Source organism: Chelonoidis abingdonii, chromosome 4, assembly GCF_003597395.2.
Source record: "Chelonoidis abingdonii isolate Lonesome George chromosome 4, CheloAbing_2.0, whole genome shotgun sequence".
NCBI lineage: Eukaryota > Metazoa > Chordata > Testudines > Testudinidae > Chelonoidis > Chelonoidis abingdonii.
Window position 1 is genome coordinate 150,316,306 of NC_133772.1, and position 20,641 is coordinate 150,336,946.

A 20,641-nucleotide genomic window follows, 5' to 3' on the forward strand; every position below is an offset into this window, starting at 1 on the left:
CTTTCTATAGTTAATTAACTTGTTTTTATATTTTATATAAACCAGTCTGCTTTGACTGAAGTTTTTGGGGAATCTCTGCACGGGTTAAATAAGGGCTGGTGAATATTCATTTTCTTTGATAAAACGATGGACTTATGAGCTTGCTCTGTCCAAGGCAGTCTTGAGCAGTGTAAGACGCACATTTCTGGGGTGCAAGGCTGGAGGGATTTGCAGGTGTTTCCCTGTTTACAGTTCATGAGTGGGTAGGAGAATATTCATGTAACTTAGCTGGGTGTGCCATACATGCTGATGGCTGTATGAAAGCAAAACCTCGAGGGGCTACTTTTCACTAGCATAGCAGCGTAAGAGAAGACCTAGGCTAAAGAGTTAAGGGAGCACAGTGATTCCACAGTCCAGATTGCACCCTGAGAGATGTCACACCCAGTGCAGACACACCCTAACAAGAGTCCAGGGCACGGTACAGCACAGTCAGGCAGTGTACAAGTTTCCACATTCACTCTCTTTTATAAAACAGTCTTGGGCCTCTCAAATATAATCAGTTGAGTAAGCATAAGTATCCACTAAATACCAAAATCTCACTTCAATTTGACATAAATGCGTTTTTTAGTTTATGCAGTACGCACTGTATTAATGAAGATAAAAATCAGTTGTGCAAAAATATTCGTTATTCCTTAGTAATATGTGGTCCTAAATTTATGAAAGCAAGATTAAGACAGAAATAAAACTGAATATCTAAATCAACTGAATTATTCACCTTGGGTGGGCACAGCATTGGTAGAGAATAAATTCCTATGACATGAAGAGACTTGGTTGGTAAGTGGTTGCTGTAGTTCTGGGTTTGTAGAATGCTTTGCCACCAAATTGGAAGATGGTATGTTAACTGGTTGGAAACCACCTGTGTTGATTGCAGAGCTAATGAGATGAGACTAAGAGACAAAAGGTACAAACTTAATTTAAAGAAAAAAAAAGGAATTATAGGTATTTAACAAACAATCTGAACAAGCAAATATGTAATATATTTGTACTAATTGGGATCCGGGGGAAAAAAATGATAGGCAGCAGGCTAACAAAACTAATACTTGCTCACTGTTTTGAAAGGTAGAATAAAACAAAACTGACATACAGGAATCTCTCCCCCCTCCAAAATGGGGGGAAATAAGCATTCCCATTCTGGCTGGTTCCCAAAAAACACAGAGAGTAGCATAAGAGGGATTTTTTCCCCAAATTCTTAGGGTATGTCCACTCTGTGATTGCAGCTCAGGTAGACATTCCGAATTTAGCTTTAATCTAGCTAGCCCCGGTAGTGAAGCAGTGAAGCTATGGCAGCTCACGCTTCAGTGCGGATTGTTCAAACCCATCCAGAACTGTGGGTAATTACTCCCGGGGCTAGTCTTCACTGAAATGTACACTGATGCTGATCCACTGCAGATTAAAGCTGGCTCAGATATGTCTACCTGTGCTACAATCACATACACACATGCCTGACAGCACTGTTATTAAGTTGAAAGCTTCCCAAACAATCTAAATTACTTGTTCCCATGACAGTGGTATCCAGTGGCCTCACAATCTAGTGTATTTATCTTCACAACACCTCTATGAGGTAGGGAAGTGTTGTTACCCTCATTTTACAGATGAAGAACTAAAACAGAGAAGTCAAGTGACTTGCTCAAGGTCAAACAGGAAGTCTGTGGCAGATCAGGAATTTGAACTCCATTCTCCAGGTCTAGGCTAACCACAAACCTCCCTAACCACTGGATCATCCTCCCTCTCTGGAACTAGGTCATAAAACCTCTCTGTCCTATCCCACACATTCTCCTGTGCAATTTTAACTACTTAGGTAAGAAGCCACCAAACTAATCCCCCTGGCATAGACATATGGGCACAATAACAATCTCATAATGTGGAAGTACGATTGCAGATTTACTCAATTAAAGAAATTTAACAACAAACTTCAGTATAATTAACACCAAAGACACAGAGGCAGAGAAACAGCAAGAAGCTCTGTGTTTCTATGCAGGTACCTGGACATGTATTTGTTGCTGTTGTAACTTTTCGAGATGCTGAATCCGCTGTTCCATGAACACAGTCATCTGTTTTTCAAGCTCGTTGACTCTGTCATGACAAGGAGATCTCTCCTGTTGTTGAGCCTTTATATTTGTTTGCTGTTCTGCAATGCGTTGCAGCTGCTTGTCTGTCTCCTGCAGTTTACTGAGCAATGCTGAAACAGAGCTAACTTTTGCTTCCAAATCACTTTGAACCTGAGGAAAAAAATTAGACTCTGTAGCTCAGGTATAGTTCAAAGAGAAGTCTAGTTATACATTTTTAAAACTCTTGAGTTTGAAACCCGAGGCAAGAGGAAGCAGGTATTAATACCATTCCTATTTGTTCCCATTATCCCTCCCCCACCATCACATCACACCACACACTTTTTGGCATCTATATTTTCTTCAAAAGATTCAGATAATAATAGTTCTGATTTGGGGTGATTTAATAACACAAGAGAACCTTTTCAAAAGATAAATACAGTATTAAAAAGGTAGTGTTCGTTAATGCCAAGCCACCTTTGACCCAAATAAAATGAACAAAAACATCCCTTAAAATAGGCAGTACAAATATTATCAGATTGCTGCAAACTCTCTTTTATGTTAAACCAATCTTTACATTAACTCTCATTGGCAACCCCACCCCTCATAAAACTATAGCATATAATTATCGCTCTGAGAAAACTGGGGGGGTTGGGTTTTTTTTTTAAAAAAAATTCATAGCATGGTCATGGGTGTTTAAATTTAACAGGATATACGTGGCTGCCGAGTCTTTTTCCCTCTCCCTTCCGAATGCTGCCATTTTCCCAACAGCAAGGAGTCAGAAGCAGGCATTCTCACTTCCACCTCCCTGCCAAGGCCACACCTGCTCACAGAGTTACTAGGGGTTGGGGTGGGGGTTGTCTCATCATCTGGTGCAGTCCATCCAGCCCAGCCCAGTCTAGGAATAGGGATAGGGATTGGGATTGACACGCCCCACACTCAGCTCCAGACCAAGGCTGCTGCACGGTTGCTTCCTGTCCAACTCGCAGGGAGAGGGGGCAGGACAGACAACACATGGCAGTTAGGAGCTCTGATCCACCCCACAGCAGTGCCCAACAGGCAAAGGAGCTGAGACCAGGATCCGCTGCTTGGAACACAAGCAGAGATGAGAGGGGCCCTGCCCTGGCAGGGGAATCCGTGCGAGACTTTAATCCATCCCTGTTCAATGCTGCTGCTCAGTGTAATTCTTACAGCTGCTGATGCCCCCTACGTAGACCACTGCTTCTGGTGCAAGGCCACAAGCACAGACTGGTGGGACCACAATATCATGCAGGCTTGGGATGACCAGCAGTGGGTCCAGAACTTTTGCATGAAAAAAGCAATATTTCTGGAGCTTTGTGAGCAACTTGCCCACATCCTCCAGCATAAAGAGACACATCTGAGGTCACTCTTGGCAGTCCAGAAGCAGGCTGCTATAGACTGCTAGAGATCCATTGGCAAACAGTTTGGGGTTGGAAAGTCAACTGTGGGTAAAGTGGTGGCAGAGGTAACTGAGGCAAATAGGCATGGTGGTTTACCCCAAAGTGGTTGACATTAAGGATATTCCAAAGGTAACTGCTGACTTTGAGAGAATTGGGTTTCCTGACTCTGGCGGGGCTATTGATGGCATTCAGGTGCCCATAATTTGCCCTTCTCAAGGAGCACGAGTACATAAACCACAAAGAGTACTACTCCGTTGTTATGCAGGCACTCGTGGACCACAGAGGCAGATTTATGAGTGTCAGTATGGGCTGTACAGGAAAAGTTCACGATGCCAGTTTTTTGCAGCTCAGGAGTCTACATTCATAGACAAGCTGGGACACTATTACCAGCAAATGACATTGAATTAAAGAGTGTTACTGTCCCCATTGTTATTCTGGGGATCTATAAACAGTGGTGTAATCTATCAAACATGGGCTTTCTCCCATCCTATTCACTATGTACTGCACAACATCACACTATCTACTGTGACACTTCCCAGGGTACCCAGAGCTGTGAAGCACAGCACTACCACCTGCCCTTACCATGAGGGAATCTTGTCTGTGTCTGCTGTGGTTCAGCTCCCTGACTCCAAAAGCTTCTGGCAACACAAGCTGCCTTCCAGGCTTCTGCAAGCCTCATGCTCTATGTACAGGTTAGCAACAGGTACACACCAACCCCTGAGTCCTCTGGGCATCCCTCTGGAGTGCCCAGCCCTTGATCCACTGAACATTCACTGAATAATTAGATTCTCTTCTCCTAAGGATATAGTACACATCAGCTTACAAGATCCAGCTCAGGATCACTAATTTGCTTAACATACAGCACTTATATTTACAGTGAAAGCAAGAATAAGTTTATCATCAAAGAACAGAGACTCAACTGACAATAAGAATTTTGGAAACAACTGGTTACATATCAGACAAAATCATAATACACTTTCTAGAACCTCAACTTCATTCACAAGTCATTCCCCTAGCTCCTACGGAACAGCTTACTCCCAAGTCCATTCCCCAGCATTGTCAATCAGGATGTCTGAGATCCTTCTTCCATGTTTGTCTCAAGGCACACTGTCTTTATATATATATAAATATAAAAACAAAGTTCTCACATATTTTCTGTATATACATCTCAGAATGATTAAGATGACCAGAGGGGGACAGACTTTCAGCAGAGATCTTACATGACCCCTTCTGGTAAACCCAGAAGATCCCTGTACCCCAATGTACCCTGTGCCTTCTGCCAACTGGCAACAAGAGGCCCTTGCGTCACACCTACAAATACATAGAAGAGACCTAACTGAACGCACCCAGTGTTTGTATCCTTTTGTCATCCCCTCCGACCGCCCCAATGAGCCATGCTGTTCATCGAGATGACTGTGAGCACATATGCAAAAAACACAAATGAAAGACAGTGGGAGCTTCACTACTAGCCAACTCAGACTTATTTATTATTTCTATTATTTAATTTGATAGAGAACTAATTTTACCAAAAAATGTCTTACTTTGAGAAGTGGAGCAGTTGTAGCAATGGCAGCTGCTGTGGCTGCCGCGATAGTTGTAGCTGAATCTATATTGCTGTGTGCTGATCTGGTATCTTGAGTACTCTCTTTCTTTTCTGCAGATACATTTTCTAAAAGCTGTACCTTCACCTCCTTAAATACAGGAGGGTTTTGGGTTCTATAAATACAAAACATCTTCCTGTGAATGGCATTCTTGTCAATTCCTGATCAAACATAACGTTCCCGTTCCCTCCACTCCTTCCCCATAAACTAGCCTTTCCTCAGCACTATTAGCCATTGTGAGGCTTTCCAGCGATACCCAGGGTTGTGAGGGGCCTCACCACCACCTGCCCTTAGCATGTCTGCGCCTGTTATGGATCAGCTCCATGAAACTACCAGCCTCTGGCAACACAAGCTGCCTTCCAGGCCTCAGCAGGCCTTACTCTCTCTGTATAGGTTAACAGTGCACACGCACCAACCCACAAGCATTCCAAATATCCCTCTGAAATGCTCAACCCCTGTTTAACTGGACACTCACAGAACTCCTAGATTCGTTACCTCCAAAGGAATAGTACACATCAGGTTGTAAGAGTCAACTTAATACACAGCACTTAGATATACTTATAGTGCAAACAAGAATACCTTTTTTATCAAAGAACAGAGATTCAAGTGAAAGAACGAGAATACAGTGAACAAATAGTTACATAAAAACAGAATCATAACATGCTTTCTACACCTAAGCTTAATACACAAAGGCATTCCCTATCCCTTACAAAATAGCATACAGAAAGTCTTTTTCCAAGCATTTTCAGTCAGGTTGGATGAAATCTCTTCTCGTAAGACAGATTCCAATGGCAACTTGTCCTCACAGAATGAAGGAATAACTTGAGGGTTCATCTGCACCCAGGTATAGTTTCAGAAGTTCGCTGTCCTACTCCTAAGCAGGATAACTCTTGCTGGTTTTGTTTTTTCCTGCAACCTCCACAACCTGTTGATTGGTATTTTGCTTGGTCTGTAAATGGGCATCCACGGAGAACCATGTAATACTTAATTTGCACATGACCAGCCAGCGTGAGATAAGCATCTCTTCCCATCTTCCCACCAGGAGTATGTGGATTATATTTTGGTAACCTGTCTTAACTCTCAGACCTAAAGAACATAATTTTTAGTAACTATACATAATTTCACATATTTTCTGTACATGCATCTCACAATTATTATGATTTCCAGTATGACACAGACTTTCATTACTGACCTCACATGACATTCTTTGCTGAACCAGCATGTAGATATCAGACCCAGGAAATTCCTGTAACCCTTATGTACCCCTGTGTCCTTTTGCCAACTGGCATCAAGAGGTCCTTGGGTTAGACCCATACATGCATTTATGGCTTCTCCAACAATAAACTTCCTTTAAAGAAAATTTACACATTTCTCCCACACAGCTGACACTACAGAATTTTATTTAAATCTTTATTGCAACAAGATAAAGATTTGTTACAGAGGTACCATTTGTTAATGTTTGTAATATTAAGGGCATGGTCTGTATGACTGTCACCATGACACACAAGGGGGTTACATGCTGGCTGTCACCTAGTTCAATTACATATGCAGTTCTAGACTGTAGTATAAACTTGACCTTATTCAAGCAGTCTGTAACCAGGTTACAGTCCAAGTTGAAGGCTGCTAGTGGCAGGGACCTTATCTCTTTATTTGTTTGTAAAATGCCTAGCATGCTTTTGGCACTAAATAAATCAGAACAATTCCTAACTCCATTTCTGGAACACTAAGGCATTATTCCAAAAGGTTTTTGAAAGCATTACAGAAAAAAAATTGTACAAAATAGTAAAGACACCGTAGGGCAAATAGACTTCAAACCAGAAAATGAGTTCTGAAAAAATACTTCCACAAGTATAAACAGAATATTAACGGAGGAGAATGAAGAACTATTTTCCTTTTACCAGTGCTACTAAGAAGGATCAGGGAAACCAGGAACCACATATCTTAATAGAAACTTAACAGCTGAGACATTATTAACAGCTCAAACTTACCTCTGCTTTAATATAGCGCGTAAAGCTTCTTTCTCGCCAGTAATGTATTGAGAAATAAATATATCACCATCTGTGAAACAAGAATATAATATACACTTTGTCAATTTAATTTTCAGGTCTCCTTTTATAAAGGTGGTAAAAAAAGTTACTTCAGTAACATGTAGAAATTTAGTAAAAGGACATCACAGCTGAATACGCAAGCCACATGATTTCAGAGTGTAAATGTTTTCTTCATAGGTAATGGCTTTATGTTATGAAAAGACAAATATTAGGCATCATTTAACATAGGGCTAAAAAAATCTGAGTATCGTTGACTACTGCGTTTTAAAAATATTCAGTGATAAGACAACCCAATGCCTCTGAAAATAACTATAAATTTATTTTCTCTCACATAAAGCACTGAAGAATTTAAGAATGCTGTCAAAATAATAACCGTTTTGAATGTGTGCACCACATGAAATATACATTTAAATTATGCAAACTCCAACCAAAACTTTCTAATAAACAAAAATTAACTAAAACTGCATGGTATTAATATTAGTTTTTCCTGTACTATCACAAAGTACAACAAAAGCCTTCACCCACCATCAGATGCTCTAGAACAGGGGTGGGCAAACTTTTGGCCCAAGGGCCACATCTGAGTATGGAAATTGTATGGAGGGCCATGAATGGTCACAAAATTAGGGGCTGGGGTGCGGGAGGGGGCTCCAGGTTGGGACAGGCGGTTGGGGTGGGGGTACAGGCTCCAGCTGGGGATCCAGGCTCTGGCATGTGGCTGGGTATGAGGGGTTGCGGGTGCAGGAGAGTGCGTTGGGCTGGGACCGACAGGTTTGGAGGGGGATCAGGGCTGGGGCAGTGGGTTGAGGTGCGAGAGGGGGTCAGGGGTCCAGGCTCCAGGTGGGTGCTTACCTCAAGCAGCTCCTGGAAGCAGCAGCATGTCCCCCTTCTGGCTCCTATGCCAAGGCAGAGCCAGGCGGCTCTGCGTGCTGCCTCATCCACAGGCACCACCCCCACAGCTCCCATTGGCCTCAGTTCCCAGCCAATGAGAGTTGCAGGGGTGGTGCTTGGGGCAGGGGCAGTGTGTAGAGCCCCTTGGCTGCTCCTATGTGTAGGAGCCAGAGAAGAGACATGCCGGTGCTTCCAGGGGGCACGCAGAGCCACAGCACACACTGAGTGAGGTAAGCCCCCAACCCTGCTCCCTGGCTGGAGCACTGAAGCAAGGCAAGCCCCAGACTCCGCTACTCGGCAGGAGCTCGAGGGCCGGATTAAAACGTCTTAAGGGCCAGATGCAGTCCCAGGGCCGTACTTTGCCCACCCCTTCTCTAGAAGGTCCCCTAATCAGGATTCTCTCCCATTGTGCATCACAGAGGACCCCAACTCCAACAGTCATAAGCAAGCTGCACCAAGTTTACTTAGTATAGGATCTTGAAAATTCAGAGGAAGCAGCACTGCTTGCCACAGGTAAACTATGTTACAATACAACCTTGCTAATATGCATATTGCTAATCTGCACATTTTATAATGCACACACAACAGAGCATCCTTCTACCTCCCTCTCAGCAAAGATTTAACAGAAGTTGTAGTAAGATCTCATTATCAATACTACTGTACATTATTTAACAAAACACATATGCTGCACCTTGATAAGAAGGGCTCGGCCCTCTTCACCCCACCCTGAGGGCTGCACAGAGGGTAGATCTCTTCTTAATATACTAGGTAGTATCAGATAAGGTTAAAGTGCACTTGATAAGCAATGAACAAAGTAAATTTTGAAATGCATTAACCTTACTCATTTTTAACTGTTTACTTATTTATCAATTTGTGAAATTCGGTAATTCACAATGGGGTCTCCTCCTCAATAATGTTCTAAAAAGTGACTAGGTTTAAAGATGCCCTTTGTTACTCTACAGATCCGATCCTTGTACATATTTAGTTATATCTGCTAATCTCAGTGTTTAAAGGGGGTGGGGGGTACACATTTCTATTTACCTTTGTAATCAAAGAACAGTGAATCTGTGCAACTCCACTGAGGGCTATGGGGTTGCAAAGGTTGACTGAGGTCAGAATTTACCCCATGGTGACAATGAACAATCCAGGAAGAATCACTGACTGATTCCACACTGAGTTTGCAAGGCTGGCAGTTAGACGCATCTTTATACATGTAAGCTGAGCACATAGAATCTGAAAATCATTCAGATGCAGCCATGGATCTTCTTTCTACAGGGACAAGGTCGGCGAGGTAGTATCTTTTGTTGGACCAACTTCTGTTGGTGAGACAGACAAGCTTCAAGTCACACAGAGCTCTTGTTCCGGAGTGGGAAAGGAACTCTGAGCATCTCAGTTAAATGCATGGTGGAACAGATTGTTTTGCGTGAGTAGTTAGAACATATTCTAAGGGACCGTTCAAGATAGAGTGGCTTGTTAACACCTCTGCAATCACAGGACAAAAAGAGGGGGTTAGTGGGTTACAGACTGTTGTAATAAGCCATAAAACCAGTCTCTGTTCAGTCTGAGAGTTTCAGTTTCTAGCAGAGTAATGAATTTATGCTCCCAAGTTCATCTTTTGAAAGTGTTGTGCAGGTTTCCTTTGAGGATGAGGACTGATAGGTGAGATATAGAGTGACTGCCTTGTGACAACCTATAACGCTAGGAGTATCTTTCCCAGACCTGAGGAAGAGCTCTCTGTGGCTCGAAAGCTTGTCTCTCTCACCAACAGAAGATGGTCCAACAAAAGCTATTACCTCATCCACCTTGTCTCTAATATCTTGGGACCAACCCGGCTGCAAATACACTGCATGCTCCTTTTTACAGTTGTTTTAATCCTACAGCATAGAACCATACTTTAAAAATTGGCATCTCTGATTTAAATAAGAGATTAGGATTGGGAAAAATATTTATATTTTATTAATTTAAACTCATTTTTTCAACATGGAAACAGTGAGTTTTAAATTATTCACTTTTATACAACCAATATAAGCTACAGGAATCTAACAGTTATCCCTATATACAAATACCTGGAGACAGAAAAGTTCAAGAACTGATGTATTCTCACAAGGAACCTCAGGATTTACAAATTTATTTTAGATGCATGTAGGAGAGGGACAAAAGCATTATGAATAGAATTCATAGCAGTTACTCTCAAAAGAATCAAACACATTTTGAAAGAAATTAAGAAAAGCTATTAGAGAAAAGTAATAATTTATCATAAAATGAAGTGAAGTAAACATTTTAGCAAATTACTACAGGACCATTACCTGACTACATGGCGCTTCAGTTTAAGATTACACAACCTGCCTCCCTCCAAATTGCACCTAAGGCACCAAGCTCCCAACAGAAGGAATCTCTCACAAACAACTTGTTTAGTTGTAAGTAGGTTCCCATAGCAACAATCCAACCCTTGCACCAATCCTTAAAGGGGATGAAGTTTCTCTTAAGTTTGACAACTAAACAGAGAAAAAACACACACAATCTTCTTTTAGATAGATTTCAGGCCAGAAGAGACTATTATGATCATCTAGCCCAGTGGTGTCCAAACTTTTCGTAGTCGCAATCCCCCCACCCCACCCGTCTCACTCCCTCCCCTTTCCTCCCTCCCATACCCCCAGAGAGCCAGGGCCAGGATGCAGGGGGTGGGCAGACAGGAGTAAGAGAGCCAAGGCTGGGGCCACAGCTGGGGCCAGAATGGAGCCACGTCCAGGAGTCCAGTCTGGGGACGGGTCCAGGGCTGGGAGCAGAGCCGCAGCTGGGGGTCGAAGCTGAGTGCAGGGCTGGGAGCGGAAGCTGCAGTTAGGGGCCAAAACTGGGGCCAGGGAAGGAGCCAGGGCTGCGGCTGGGGGCGGGGCCCGGAGCAAAGCTGAGTGGCACTCCCTCCCTGCCCCTGATGGGGGCTGGCCCGGACCCTACCGCACCCCCTCGAATGTTCCTCTGGGAGACACGCCCCAGTTTAGGAACCTCTAATCTAGCCTGAACTCCTGCTTAACACTATAAAATTTCATCCTAAATCAGTATTTTTAGAATTATATCCACATAATGAGACCTTTAAAAGGTTTTCCTTCATGATATTGAAAAGAACTCAGAAAGAAGACCTGTATGTCTCGGCAGTTAGCTTCCACACCATCGTTTTAAGTATCATCAGGATAACTGTGTTTTCAATTATTTCTTCCAACAAATATTTATTAAAAAACTCACAGAAAGCAAAACCACTGCCAATGTTCAGGGAAGAGACTATAATTATGTCTTTAAGAGTTAACAATTTTACACAGAACACAGTTTTTTTTAGTGCAGATATTCCATATGATATGTAATTAAAAGGTGAGAGAGAAATATTAAGAACAGATTTATTTGTCTATATTAACATCTGATTATTAAAGCTAAAAGAGTTTTAAAATGTAGTTTACTTTTTGGTTACAAACTCCTTTCATGTTCAGTGCATCACTTAGTAAAATGCAGCACAAATTATAGATCAGGCCTGCACAACTCGTAAAGTGACGAGGGCCACATTACTCCAAAGAAAACACCTGAGGGCCGAAACCCCCCCAGCTCTGCGGAAACACCCTCCCCCCAGGACCTCCCAGCCCTGCAGAAAAACAAACCCTCCCTCCCAGCACCGTCCCACCAAAACAGCTGTGGGCCAAAAACGAAGGTTGAGGGTGGGGAGGTCACACTTGATTTTAAATCAATCCGGGGCTCCTAGCTGAAGAGGTGGCTGGGAGCTGTCAAGGGCAAATTAAAGGGCCCAGGGCTCCAGCGGCTGGGGGAAACCGGAGCTTTGCGGGGCTGGGACAGGGATTTAAAGGGCCCAGAGCTCCTGCCGCTGAGGGGAGCCCAAGACCTTTAAATCCCAGCCCCAGCCCATCCGCTGGAGCCGCGGCCGGGATTCAAAGGACTCTGGACAGCCTGCAGCCGCCGGGGAGCCCTGAGCCCTTTAAATCTCAGCCGCGGCTAGGAATCTCTGCGGGCAGCCCAGAGCCCTATGAATCCCAGCCGCGGCTGGGATTTAAAGGGCTCTGGGCTCCTCGCGGCTGCGGAAGGCTCAGAGCCTTTTGCATCCCGGCCGCGGCTGGGATTTAAAGGGCTCTCGGCTGCGGAAGGCTCAGAGCCTTTTGAATCCCAGCCGCGGCCAGGATTTAAAGGGCTCTGGGCTCCCCGCAGCTGCTGGCAGCCCAGAGCCTTTTGAATCCCGGCCAAGGCTGAGATTTAAAGAGCTCTGGGCTCCCCGCCGCTGCGGGCAGCTCAGAGCCTTTTGAATCCCTGCTGTGGCTGCGACTTAAAGGGCTCTGGGCTCCCCACGGCTGTGGGCAGTTCAGAGCCTTTTGAATCCCTGCCGCGGCTGGTATTTAAAGGGCTCTGGGCTACCTGCCACTGCGGGCAGCCCAGAGCCCTTTGATTCCCTGTCGCGGACCACAGAGTGAGCCTCCGCGGGCCGCATGTTGTGCAGGCCTGTTATAGATGAATAACTTCTTTTTAAATAGCTTATTTAGAACTGAACAAAACGTTCACAGAAGGCTAGCATGGACCATTGTGATTATCTAGTCTGTCCTCTGACATAGCTAGACTATAGGAATTCCCTGAATTAATTCCTGTTTGAAATAGAGCATGTATTTATCTTTATTTAAAGGTTTCCAGTGATGGAGGATCAACCATAGCCCTTAATAAGTTGTTCCAATGGTTAATTACCCTCGCTGTTAGAACCATATTTCTTCTTTACAATGTGAATTTGTTTAGCTTCAACTCCCAGTAACTGGACTGCGTTTTTAACTTTGTCAGATTGAAGAGCCTTCTTTATCAAGTTTCTTTTCTCCATATAGGTACTTACAGACTGTGATCAAGTCACCCATAACCTTCTCTTTAAGTTAAACAGATTGAGCTCCTTAAGTCTATATCACTACAAGGCACGTTTTCTAATCCTTTAATCATTCTCATAGTTCTTCTCTAAACCCTCTCCAATTTATCAACACCCTTCTTGAATTGTGCACACCAGAACTGGACACAGGATTCCAGTAGTGCTTGCACCAATGCCTAATACACAGAGGTGATAACTCTCTACTCCTACTCAAGGTTTCCCTGCTCATGCATCTAAGGCAGTGGTGGGCAACCTGTAGCCAGCTGATCTAAGGACTACATTAGCACTTCTGACCACAGCACTGCGCAGGAAGCTTACGCTCAGCTGGTTATCCACCATGACCCCCAAGTCTTTTTCAGAATCATTGCTTCTCAGGATACAGCCCCCATCCTAAGTATGACATTTGGCCATTCTGAAATACATATTGTTTGCTTGAGTCCTGCTTACCAAGCAATCCAGTTAGGTCAGTATCAGTGATCTCTCTGCCTCATTATTCACCACTTTCCCAATCTCTGTTATCTGCAAACTTTATGGGCAATGATTGTTTTCTTCCAGCTTATTGATAAAAAATGTTAAATAGTGTAGGGCCAAGACCTAAGTTCCCTGTAAACTGCATAGTCTTCTCTCCCCGCTGCAGCTCCAGGCCAGCTGCACCCCATTACCCCAAACCCCTCATCCCCAGCCCTACCTCAGGGCCTGCACCCCCAGCCACAGCTCTCATCTTCTTGCCCCCTAACCCTGAACCCCCTCCTACACTCTGAAACCCTCTTCCCTGGCCCCACCCCAGAGCCTTCACCCCTTGTCAGAGCCCTCAACCTCCACACCCCAACCCTGTGCCATGGCCCTGAGCCCCCTCCCACACCCAAATCCCCTCATCCCCAGTCTCACCCCAGAGCCCACACCCCCAGCCAGAGCCTTTACCCCCCACACACACTAACCCTGTTCCCCAGCCCTGAGCCCCTCCCATTCTCTGAACCCCTCAGCCCCACCACACATCACCTCCACATTGGTGCACATAATAAAATGCATTCTGCATGTGGACATAAAAAATTAGAGAGAACACTGGCCAAGACCCAATCTGTGCAGGACCTCACTAGAAATACATCTGCTCAATGATGATTCCCTGTTTACAATTATGTTTTAAGACCTATCACTTAGCCAGTTTTTAAACCATTTAATGGGATATGTTGATTGTGTATTATTCTAATTTCTTAATCAATATGTTGTGCAATACCAAGTCAAATGCCTTTCAGAAGTCTATTACATCCATACTATTACCTTTATCAACCAAACTTGAAAAATCATCAAAAAAGATGAAATTGTAATGTTACCAGTGCTGTTAACGTCTTATACATATTAATTTGAAAAAAATATATAATGTAGGGGACAAAACTGACCAATTACAATACAAATCCCATTTTCAAAAAGCTGATTCCAACCAAATCTCATTTTTAAAAGATACTGCTTTTCCTAGAAATTGGTTGCTTGCAAAAATATGCACACTCACGGCAGCAGTTACTGCCCTCATGCTAATGTCACCAAACAAGCACTTTGAAATAAAAATTGCAAGCTCCTGAATATTCTACTAAAAGGCATGCACCAAGTCAGTACTAGGAGGCTGCCAAGATTTCTGGCAATGCCATTTAATACACTACTGGAAGGTGCTCAGATACTACAGTGATGAGCATAGTGAATGACCTCGTATGGTAAAGTACCGAATGAAATAGAATAGAACTCCCACTGTTAAAAAGCAAGGATTTAAGTTATCTTCATTTTACTAGTGAAACTCATGAACTGCACATCTTGACTAACAATTTTTCTACCAAAGGAAAAGATATGAAACAAACATATTTTATAGCTATTTTCCAAAACAGCTGTTTTCTTAACAATGGTTATAGAAGTCTGATATTTTGTCTTACCTTCTGGTTTATTTCCATCTTCCATTACTTGCAAAGGAACTCCTTTTACTGCAGCTTCCTTAGAGTAATCCTTTAGGGATAGGCATGAGAGGAAAACAAATAACAACATGTATCAAGAAGAATTTAATTTTTAAAACTGTTTATTATATAAGTTTAAAATACAAAAGAAATATAGTATGCAATTATAAATCAGTAAAGTATGTCTCATTTTTTATCAGCATCCAAAAGTTTCAGAAATAGACAGGACTGCTGAACATGTGGGCATAAAGACTTCCACACTGAAGTAATACAAGCTGCTGTTCAGAGACCCTACTATATGTACCCTCTAACCCAGAATAATATTGATTGTGAATTTTTCTGGACAGTAATGCATCTAGATTAAAAATAAGAAGTAATCTCAACATTAAGGCATTTATTTTGCACATTGATGGCCAAAGGATTTTATATAAATAACTCATTAATAGTGATGTAAATTACACATGTGCTTATCTTAACATGTTCAAGCAGTCCCAATGAATTTCATCATTACTACTCATGCACATACAGTTAAGCATATACATAAGTGATTGCAGGACTGGGGCCATATAATGGAATTTACTTCACTAAGGGTATGGCTACACTTGGAAATGTGCAGCGCTGGGAGTTACAGCTGTGGTCATACAGCTGTGTAGGAACAGCGCTGCAGTGTGGCCACACTCACAGCTACCAGCGCTGCAGTGTGGCCACATTTGCAGCATTTGCAGCGCTGTTGGGAGAGGTGCATTGTGGGCAGCTATCCCAGCGTTCAAGTGGCTGCAACGTGCTTTTCAAAAGAGGAAGGTGGGGTGGAGTGTGACAGGGAGCGTGGGGGAGACAGAGAGAGCGGATTGTTATTGGAGCAACACTGGACAGCTCCTGACTGCAAAGTCTCAAAAGCTGGTGGTGGGGTGGAGTGTGACAGGAGCGCGGGAAACAGAGAGGAGCGGATTTTGGAGGAGACACTGTGAAGATTCCTGCCTTGGCAAATCTGGTCAATCCCAACCACCCCCTCCTCATAAACTCTAAATGTAAAAAGGCTTCAGACACACGATAGAGCACGTCTCCAACGACTTCCCCCCCGCCGGCTGTTTGCTCCTCAAGCAAGACAGCTGTTGAACACTCAAAGCCGGCTCCGCTCGCTCGCTGGAGCAATAGAGCCAACTGTGTTGGAGCTCCCGGAGACCGTTCCGGTTTGTTAGACAGGAATTCTGGATACCTCTAATACGCGGAGCCAATAACAGCGCTGGTGAGTGTCCACACTGATGAGCAGCTGCATCACCACACTGGATTCGCTACACCCGTAGCAGAACAGGGATACAGCAGACTGCAGCCAGGGAGTTGCAGCGCTGGCTGAGCTTTGTAAGTGTGGACACCGAGTAAGTTGCAGCGCTGTAACCCCCTCACCAGCGCTGCAACTTGCAAGTGTAGCCAAGCCCTAAGATAAACCTTGAATAATCATGCTCTACTGGTTGGGTTGGGGAGATAAAAATCCACCACCTTACTCTAAACTTTGATGTGGATCGGCAGAACAGTACTCTACAGTAGTGGTTTTCAATCTTTATTCATTTGCGGACCCCTAAAAGCTTTCAAATGGAGGCATGGACCCCTTTAGAAATTTAAACTGTTGTACTCTTTAAGTCTTAGACTGAAAACTGACTGAACAGAATTCAACTATAAGTGTTGCATATACATTGCACAGCATTTGACACAATGTGAGAAAGCGTGCTAATTGTGGGCTTCTATGGTAATGACAATACTTCTGAGTTTTGACCTGTAAGTGGGAGTATTCACATACTTCTCATTGATCAGAAAAATGGAATACTTTTTCTGGGATCTGAAACTTTATTTTCATAGTCACATCTCACAGACCCCTTAGATACAGTCTTCAGGCCCCCAAAGGTCTGCAGACCACAAGTTGAAAACCACTGCTCTATAGTCACTACGTCAGCCTATGAGTAGAGCTAATAGCTACTAGTCCTATTTGCCACTACTAAACTGCCAATGGATCTACTCTGAGACATACAGAAACCCATTTGCAGTCCTTCACACCACAGGAGACAGGAGAGTTTTATCCTTATGCATGGCCATGTACAATGGATTTGCATAAAACAGATCTCAACAAATACAGACTACAGAAAATATAGCAAATATAAAAGGAGAAACTAACTGAGCTAGAAAGGGTCACATCAAAATATTAAAGAAATTTCAATAGATTAATATGAACTAATGTCTATTTAAATGAACGATGACAAGAAGCAAAAGAAACTATAATCATAATATTAAAGGTTTTCAGGAAATCATATTGATTTGTGCTATTCAAGGAGCAGAAATTTCATAGGAAGAATTACACTATAATTTGAAAAAACAGTTGCTGTAGGTGGAACATAAGAAAACGATGCATTCATACTCACTATATACTAGACAGGTTAAGAGAATATGAAGGCCCTGGATCCTGCAAAGACTTATGCATGTGCACTGACTTCAGTACTTCCAGTGCATAAACTTAAGCATATGCAGAAGTCTTCATGGGAACAGGGCTGACGTCAGATAAGCCCCTGGGAGAGAGAAGAAGTTTGCTGATGTACTAAAATTTGGATCATATATATATAACCTTTTAAGATGGAAGTATGGCATACACTTCAGGATTGTAGGATCAGGAACAGAACAGTAACTCTTCTTACCTTCTGTGATAATAGTGTAGGTTCTAAATCATTTTCTACTGAAAGAAGATGTTCTGAACTTCTTTCAGCCAACATACTTCGGACAGCTAAAATAAAAGAGACTTTAGTGTAGTTATGCACATATAGTTTATGCACCTTTGACAGGTATCACTAGTCTGTCCCAGATCTTAGTCATTTCTATATCTGTAGATTTAAAAATCTAAACTAAACAAAATGACCTTCGTTGCACAAACGAGCTGAGTGTCAACCTGGAACTGGCATATTAATGAACAATGCCTGAGATGCAACATTAACCTGTTTGACATACAACAGAAACTTGCTAAAAGTGAGAATCGCAAATGATCCAATGACAACTCGGGATCAAATTCAGTATGAAATCAACATAAATTAAACGGGGTAATACATTCTGACGCCCTTTTACAAGGATAACATCTTGTAAAGTTGCGTGATCCTTTGATCAACAATGAAAACTTTATTTTCTAAGGAGATAAGAGGCACACTCTAGCCCAGTAAATTCATGACACAGTATGCGTCAATTTTAGCTATTTTAAATGAACCCATTACGGTAGTTTCTAGGTGATAGGGAATAAAATATCGCTTTAGCTGCCAGACATCTAAGATACACTTGAAATGTAGGGAGAAACACTGTTAAAGGGATGTTATCAACTTAAAAAAAAATAATTAAAATTTCTAACCTGAAAATGCTTTACTTACTATTGTAGTAAGGACCAAAAATTACCAGAACTTAAAGATTAGAGGAAATAATATATTATGGTTTTTTTGGTTTACCTGTATATTTGTCAGTTTCACTGTTTCATCTGTATAAGTAGTTAATTGGGTCCAGCTGTTTGTGTGGGTCTTTCACAAAGCAACACCACAGAAAAAAACTAAACTGTAAAAATCTCATTTTAATATTGTAATCGCAGTAATTACCAGGGAGAGTCAGGGGCAGCTGTTGTATCTGAAACTCTTTTTAAAACATTTTTTTTTTAAACTGACTACCTTTCAAGTTAAATGTGTCCCTCTAAACATGCAAACATTATGTTCCCAAAACAGAGGGGTCACTGGAATTACTTTTTTTGAAATATCCATACAAAGCATGTAATATTTAACATATTTTCATGACTGTTTTCTCTACTCTAAACTGCCAATCAATATTTCTTTCTAATTTCAGTAAGTTTTGGTCATCATACATTGAGAAATCTATCAATTCCAGCTCTCAGAACAAATTAATCTGTCATTTTAAAGATAGAGAAAGCTGCAAGTGCATGAAAAGGTCTGTGATCTTTCCTCCAGTACAGTGCTACAGAAGGACCTGCAATCCCCATGTAGGTACAAGGAGGGCTAAAATGATCAAAAGGTACAAGACACAGAATATCTTTCCTTCTAATTCATCATAATGAATAGCCAATGGCAAATTTATCATCACAATGAATGTACTACACAGAATTTGGAGCAATATTTAAGAAGTGTGTGAAGTCTGAGGACATTTTATACAGAGTTAGAAAAACATTCTAAAATATTTTATACAAAAACACGTTAAAAACAAAAATAGTATTTCACAAAACTGGCTAAATGGTTAGATTGAGGGTGTGCTGCAGCTTCCGGGGAAAACGGGGCGAGGGCACCCTGCACCCCAAGGTGCTTCTGTGTCAGTTAGGAAATTAAAAAAAAGTATAACCAATTCATATCAATCTTTACAGGCAACGTTCCTAATATACATATGCCCATAAATGACATGCTGGAAAAAGGATCTGGCTAGAAAAATTACATCACAGAAATCGGGTGTGATCACATACCCTGTGTAACGCTGCTGGAGGTAGTGACAGTTGATCTATTCGGCAGAGGTTTGTTTGCTGACAATGCTGGAGGAATATAGGATGTTTTGTCTCTAATCAAAGCTGCATCATCTGCCTGGTAGGGAGAAGCCACTTCACGAAGCTTCTTCACTGAAATTTTAACTTTTTTTCTACTGCAGTCAGTTGCTGCTGTCCAAGCACCAGTGGGTTTTTCTTTTGTGTGGAGGCTGGTGGAGCGGATAAGCACGTCACCGGCAGTGAAGCTAGCCATAGAGTCCTGGCTGACACTAGAATTACTTTCCACCTCCATGAAGAGCTCACAATGCAGTTTTCAACACCTCCAAACAACCTATTAATGGGGTTTAATAACATTATTAACAAACTAAAAGGGACAGTTTATTAATGCTCATGAATTGATTACGGAGAGGAGCACCCACATCACAAAACCCTAGGATTAAAGAAATAAAAGGGGAGGGGGAGTAAGCAGCATTTACAAGGCACAGTAGTCAGCACTGTTGCTGGCTAGGTGGCCCAGCAAATTATCCCTGGATCTAGGCCAACATAAACAACCAGTCACTGCTCCCCCCTCTCAGCCCTCATCGACTTGCCATAGGAGGGGCAGGGACTATCCACCCTGAATAGTTCTAATGGGCCTAACGCCACAGTATTTCGGTACCAAGCAGGGCCACCTAGCCAGCAACAGTGCTATAGCGAGGAGAGGGTGCAACATACACGTCAAGAATTGGGATGCAGGACCCCCCCCGTCTATCCCCCCCGCCTGGCACAGGTTCCCTTCCCTGCAGGACACAGGGGGCACGGGTCTCTCCCCCATCCCCACCCCTCCGCAGCCCCAGGAGTACAGCCCCCCCCCAGAACCACCTTGGGGTGCAGGGTCCCCTCGCCCCGTTTTCCCCGGAAGCTGCAACACACCCTTATTCAACCCCTTCCCAGCAGCCACCGGAAATGCTAGTTACCACGGTAACAGCACCAGCCACCCCCCACGGCTCCCGACGCTTCCAACCCAGTGGCACCTACCTGCCCAATCCTTTCCCGGGTGCCACTGCGCATGCGCTTGCTACTGCAGGTTTTCGGAAGCTCACTCAATACGCATGCGGAGGAGGGGAAGTATTTGGTCTTGCGCGCGAGACGCCGCATGTCCAGGGCGCATGCGTAAATCCATCTCCCCCGGGAATGCCGTTTCCCAGTGCTGCGCGGTCCCCTTTCTTTACTGTCCGGGTGGAACAAATACGCGATACAACCACCGCTCCCCGCTATAATGCCGCAATAG

The 20,641-nt window shown here is 43.1% G+C and overlaps 1 protein-coding gene across 10 annotated transcripts in view; it reads right to left on the reverse strand.

Moving 5' to 3' along the window:
- The window catches only part of KIAA0586 (KIAA0586 ortholog), a 111,173-nt gene extending 90,745 nt beyond the window's left edge, over positions 1-20,428 (reverse strand). For 7 of the 10 annotated variants that reach the window (XM_032775716.2, XM_032775717.2, XM_075065770.1 and 4 more), the window contains exons 1-8: positions 20,233-20,317; positions 19,354-19,702; positions 17,555-17,640; positions 14,856-14,925; positions 7,095-7,164; positions 5,047-5,221; positions 2,022-2,258; positions 755-926 (exon numbers count right to left, since the gene is read on the reverse strand). In XM_032775716.2, coding sequence (XP_032631607.1) covers positions 755-926; positions 2,022-2,258; positions 5,047-5,221; positions 7,095-7,164; positions 14,856-14,925; positions 17,555-17,640; positions 19,354-19,663 — 1,120 coding nt within the window. In that variant the 5' untranslated portion in view covers positions 19,664-19,702; positions 20,233-20,317. The other 3 variants (XM_075065769.1, XM_032775712.2, XM_032775713.2) reach the window with 3 other exon arrangements.
- Positions 20,429-20,641: the final 213 nt, after the last annotated feature.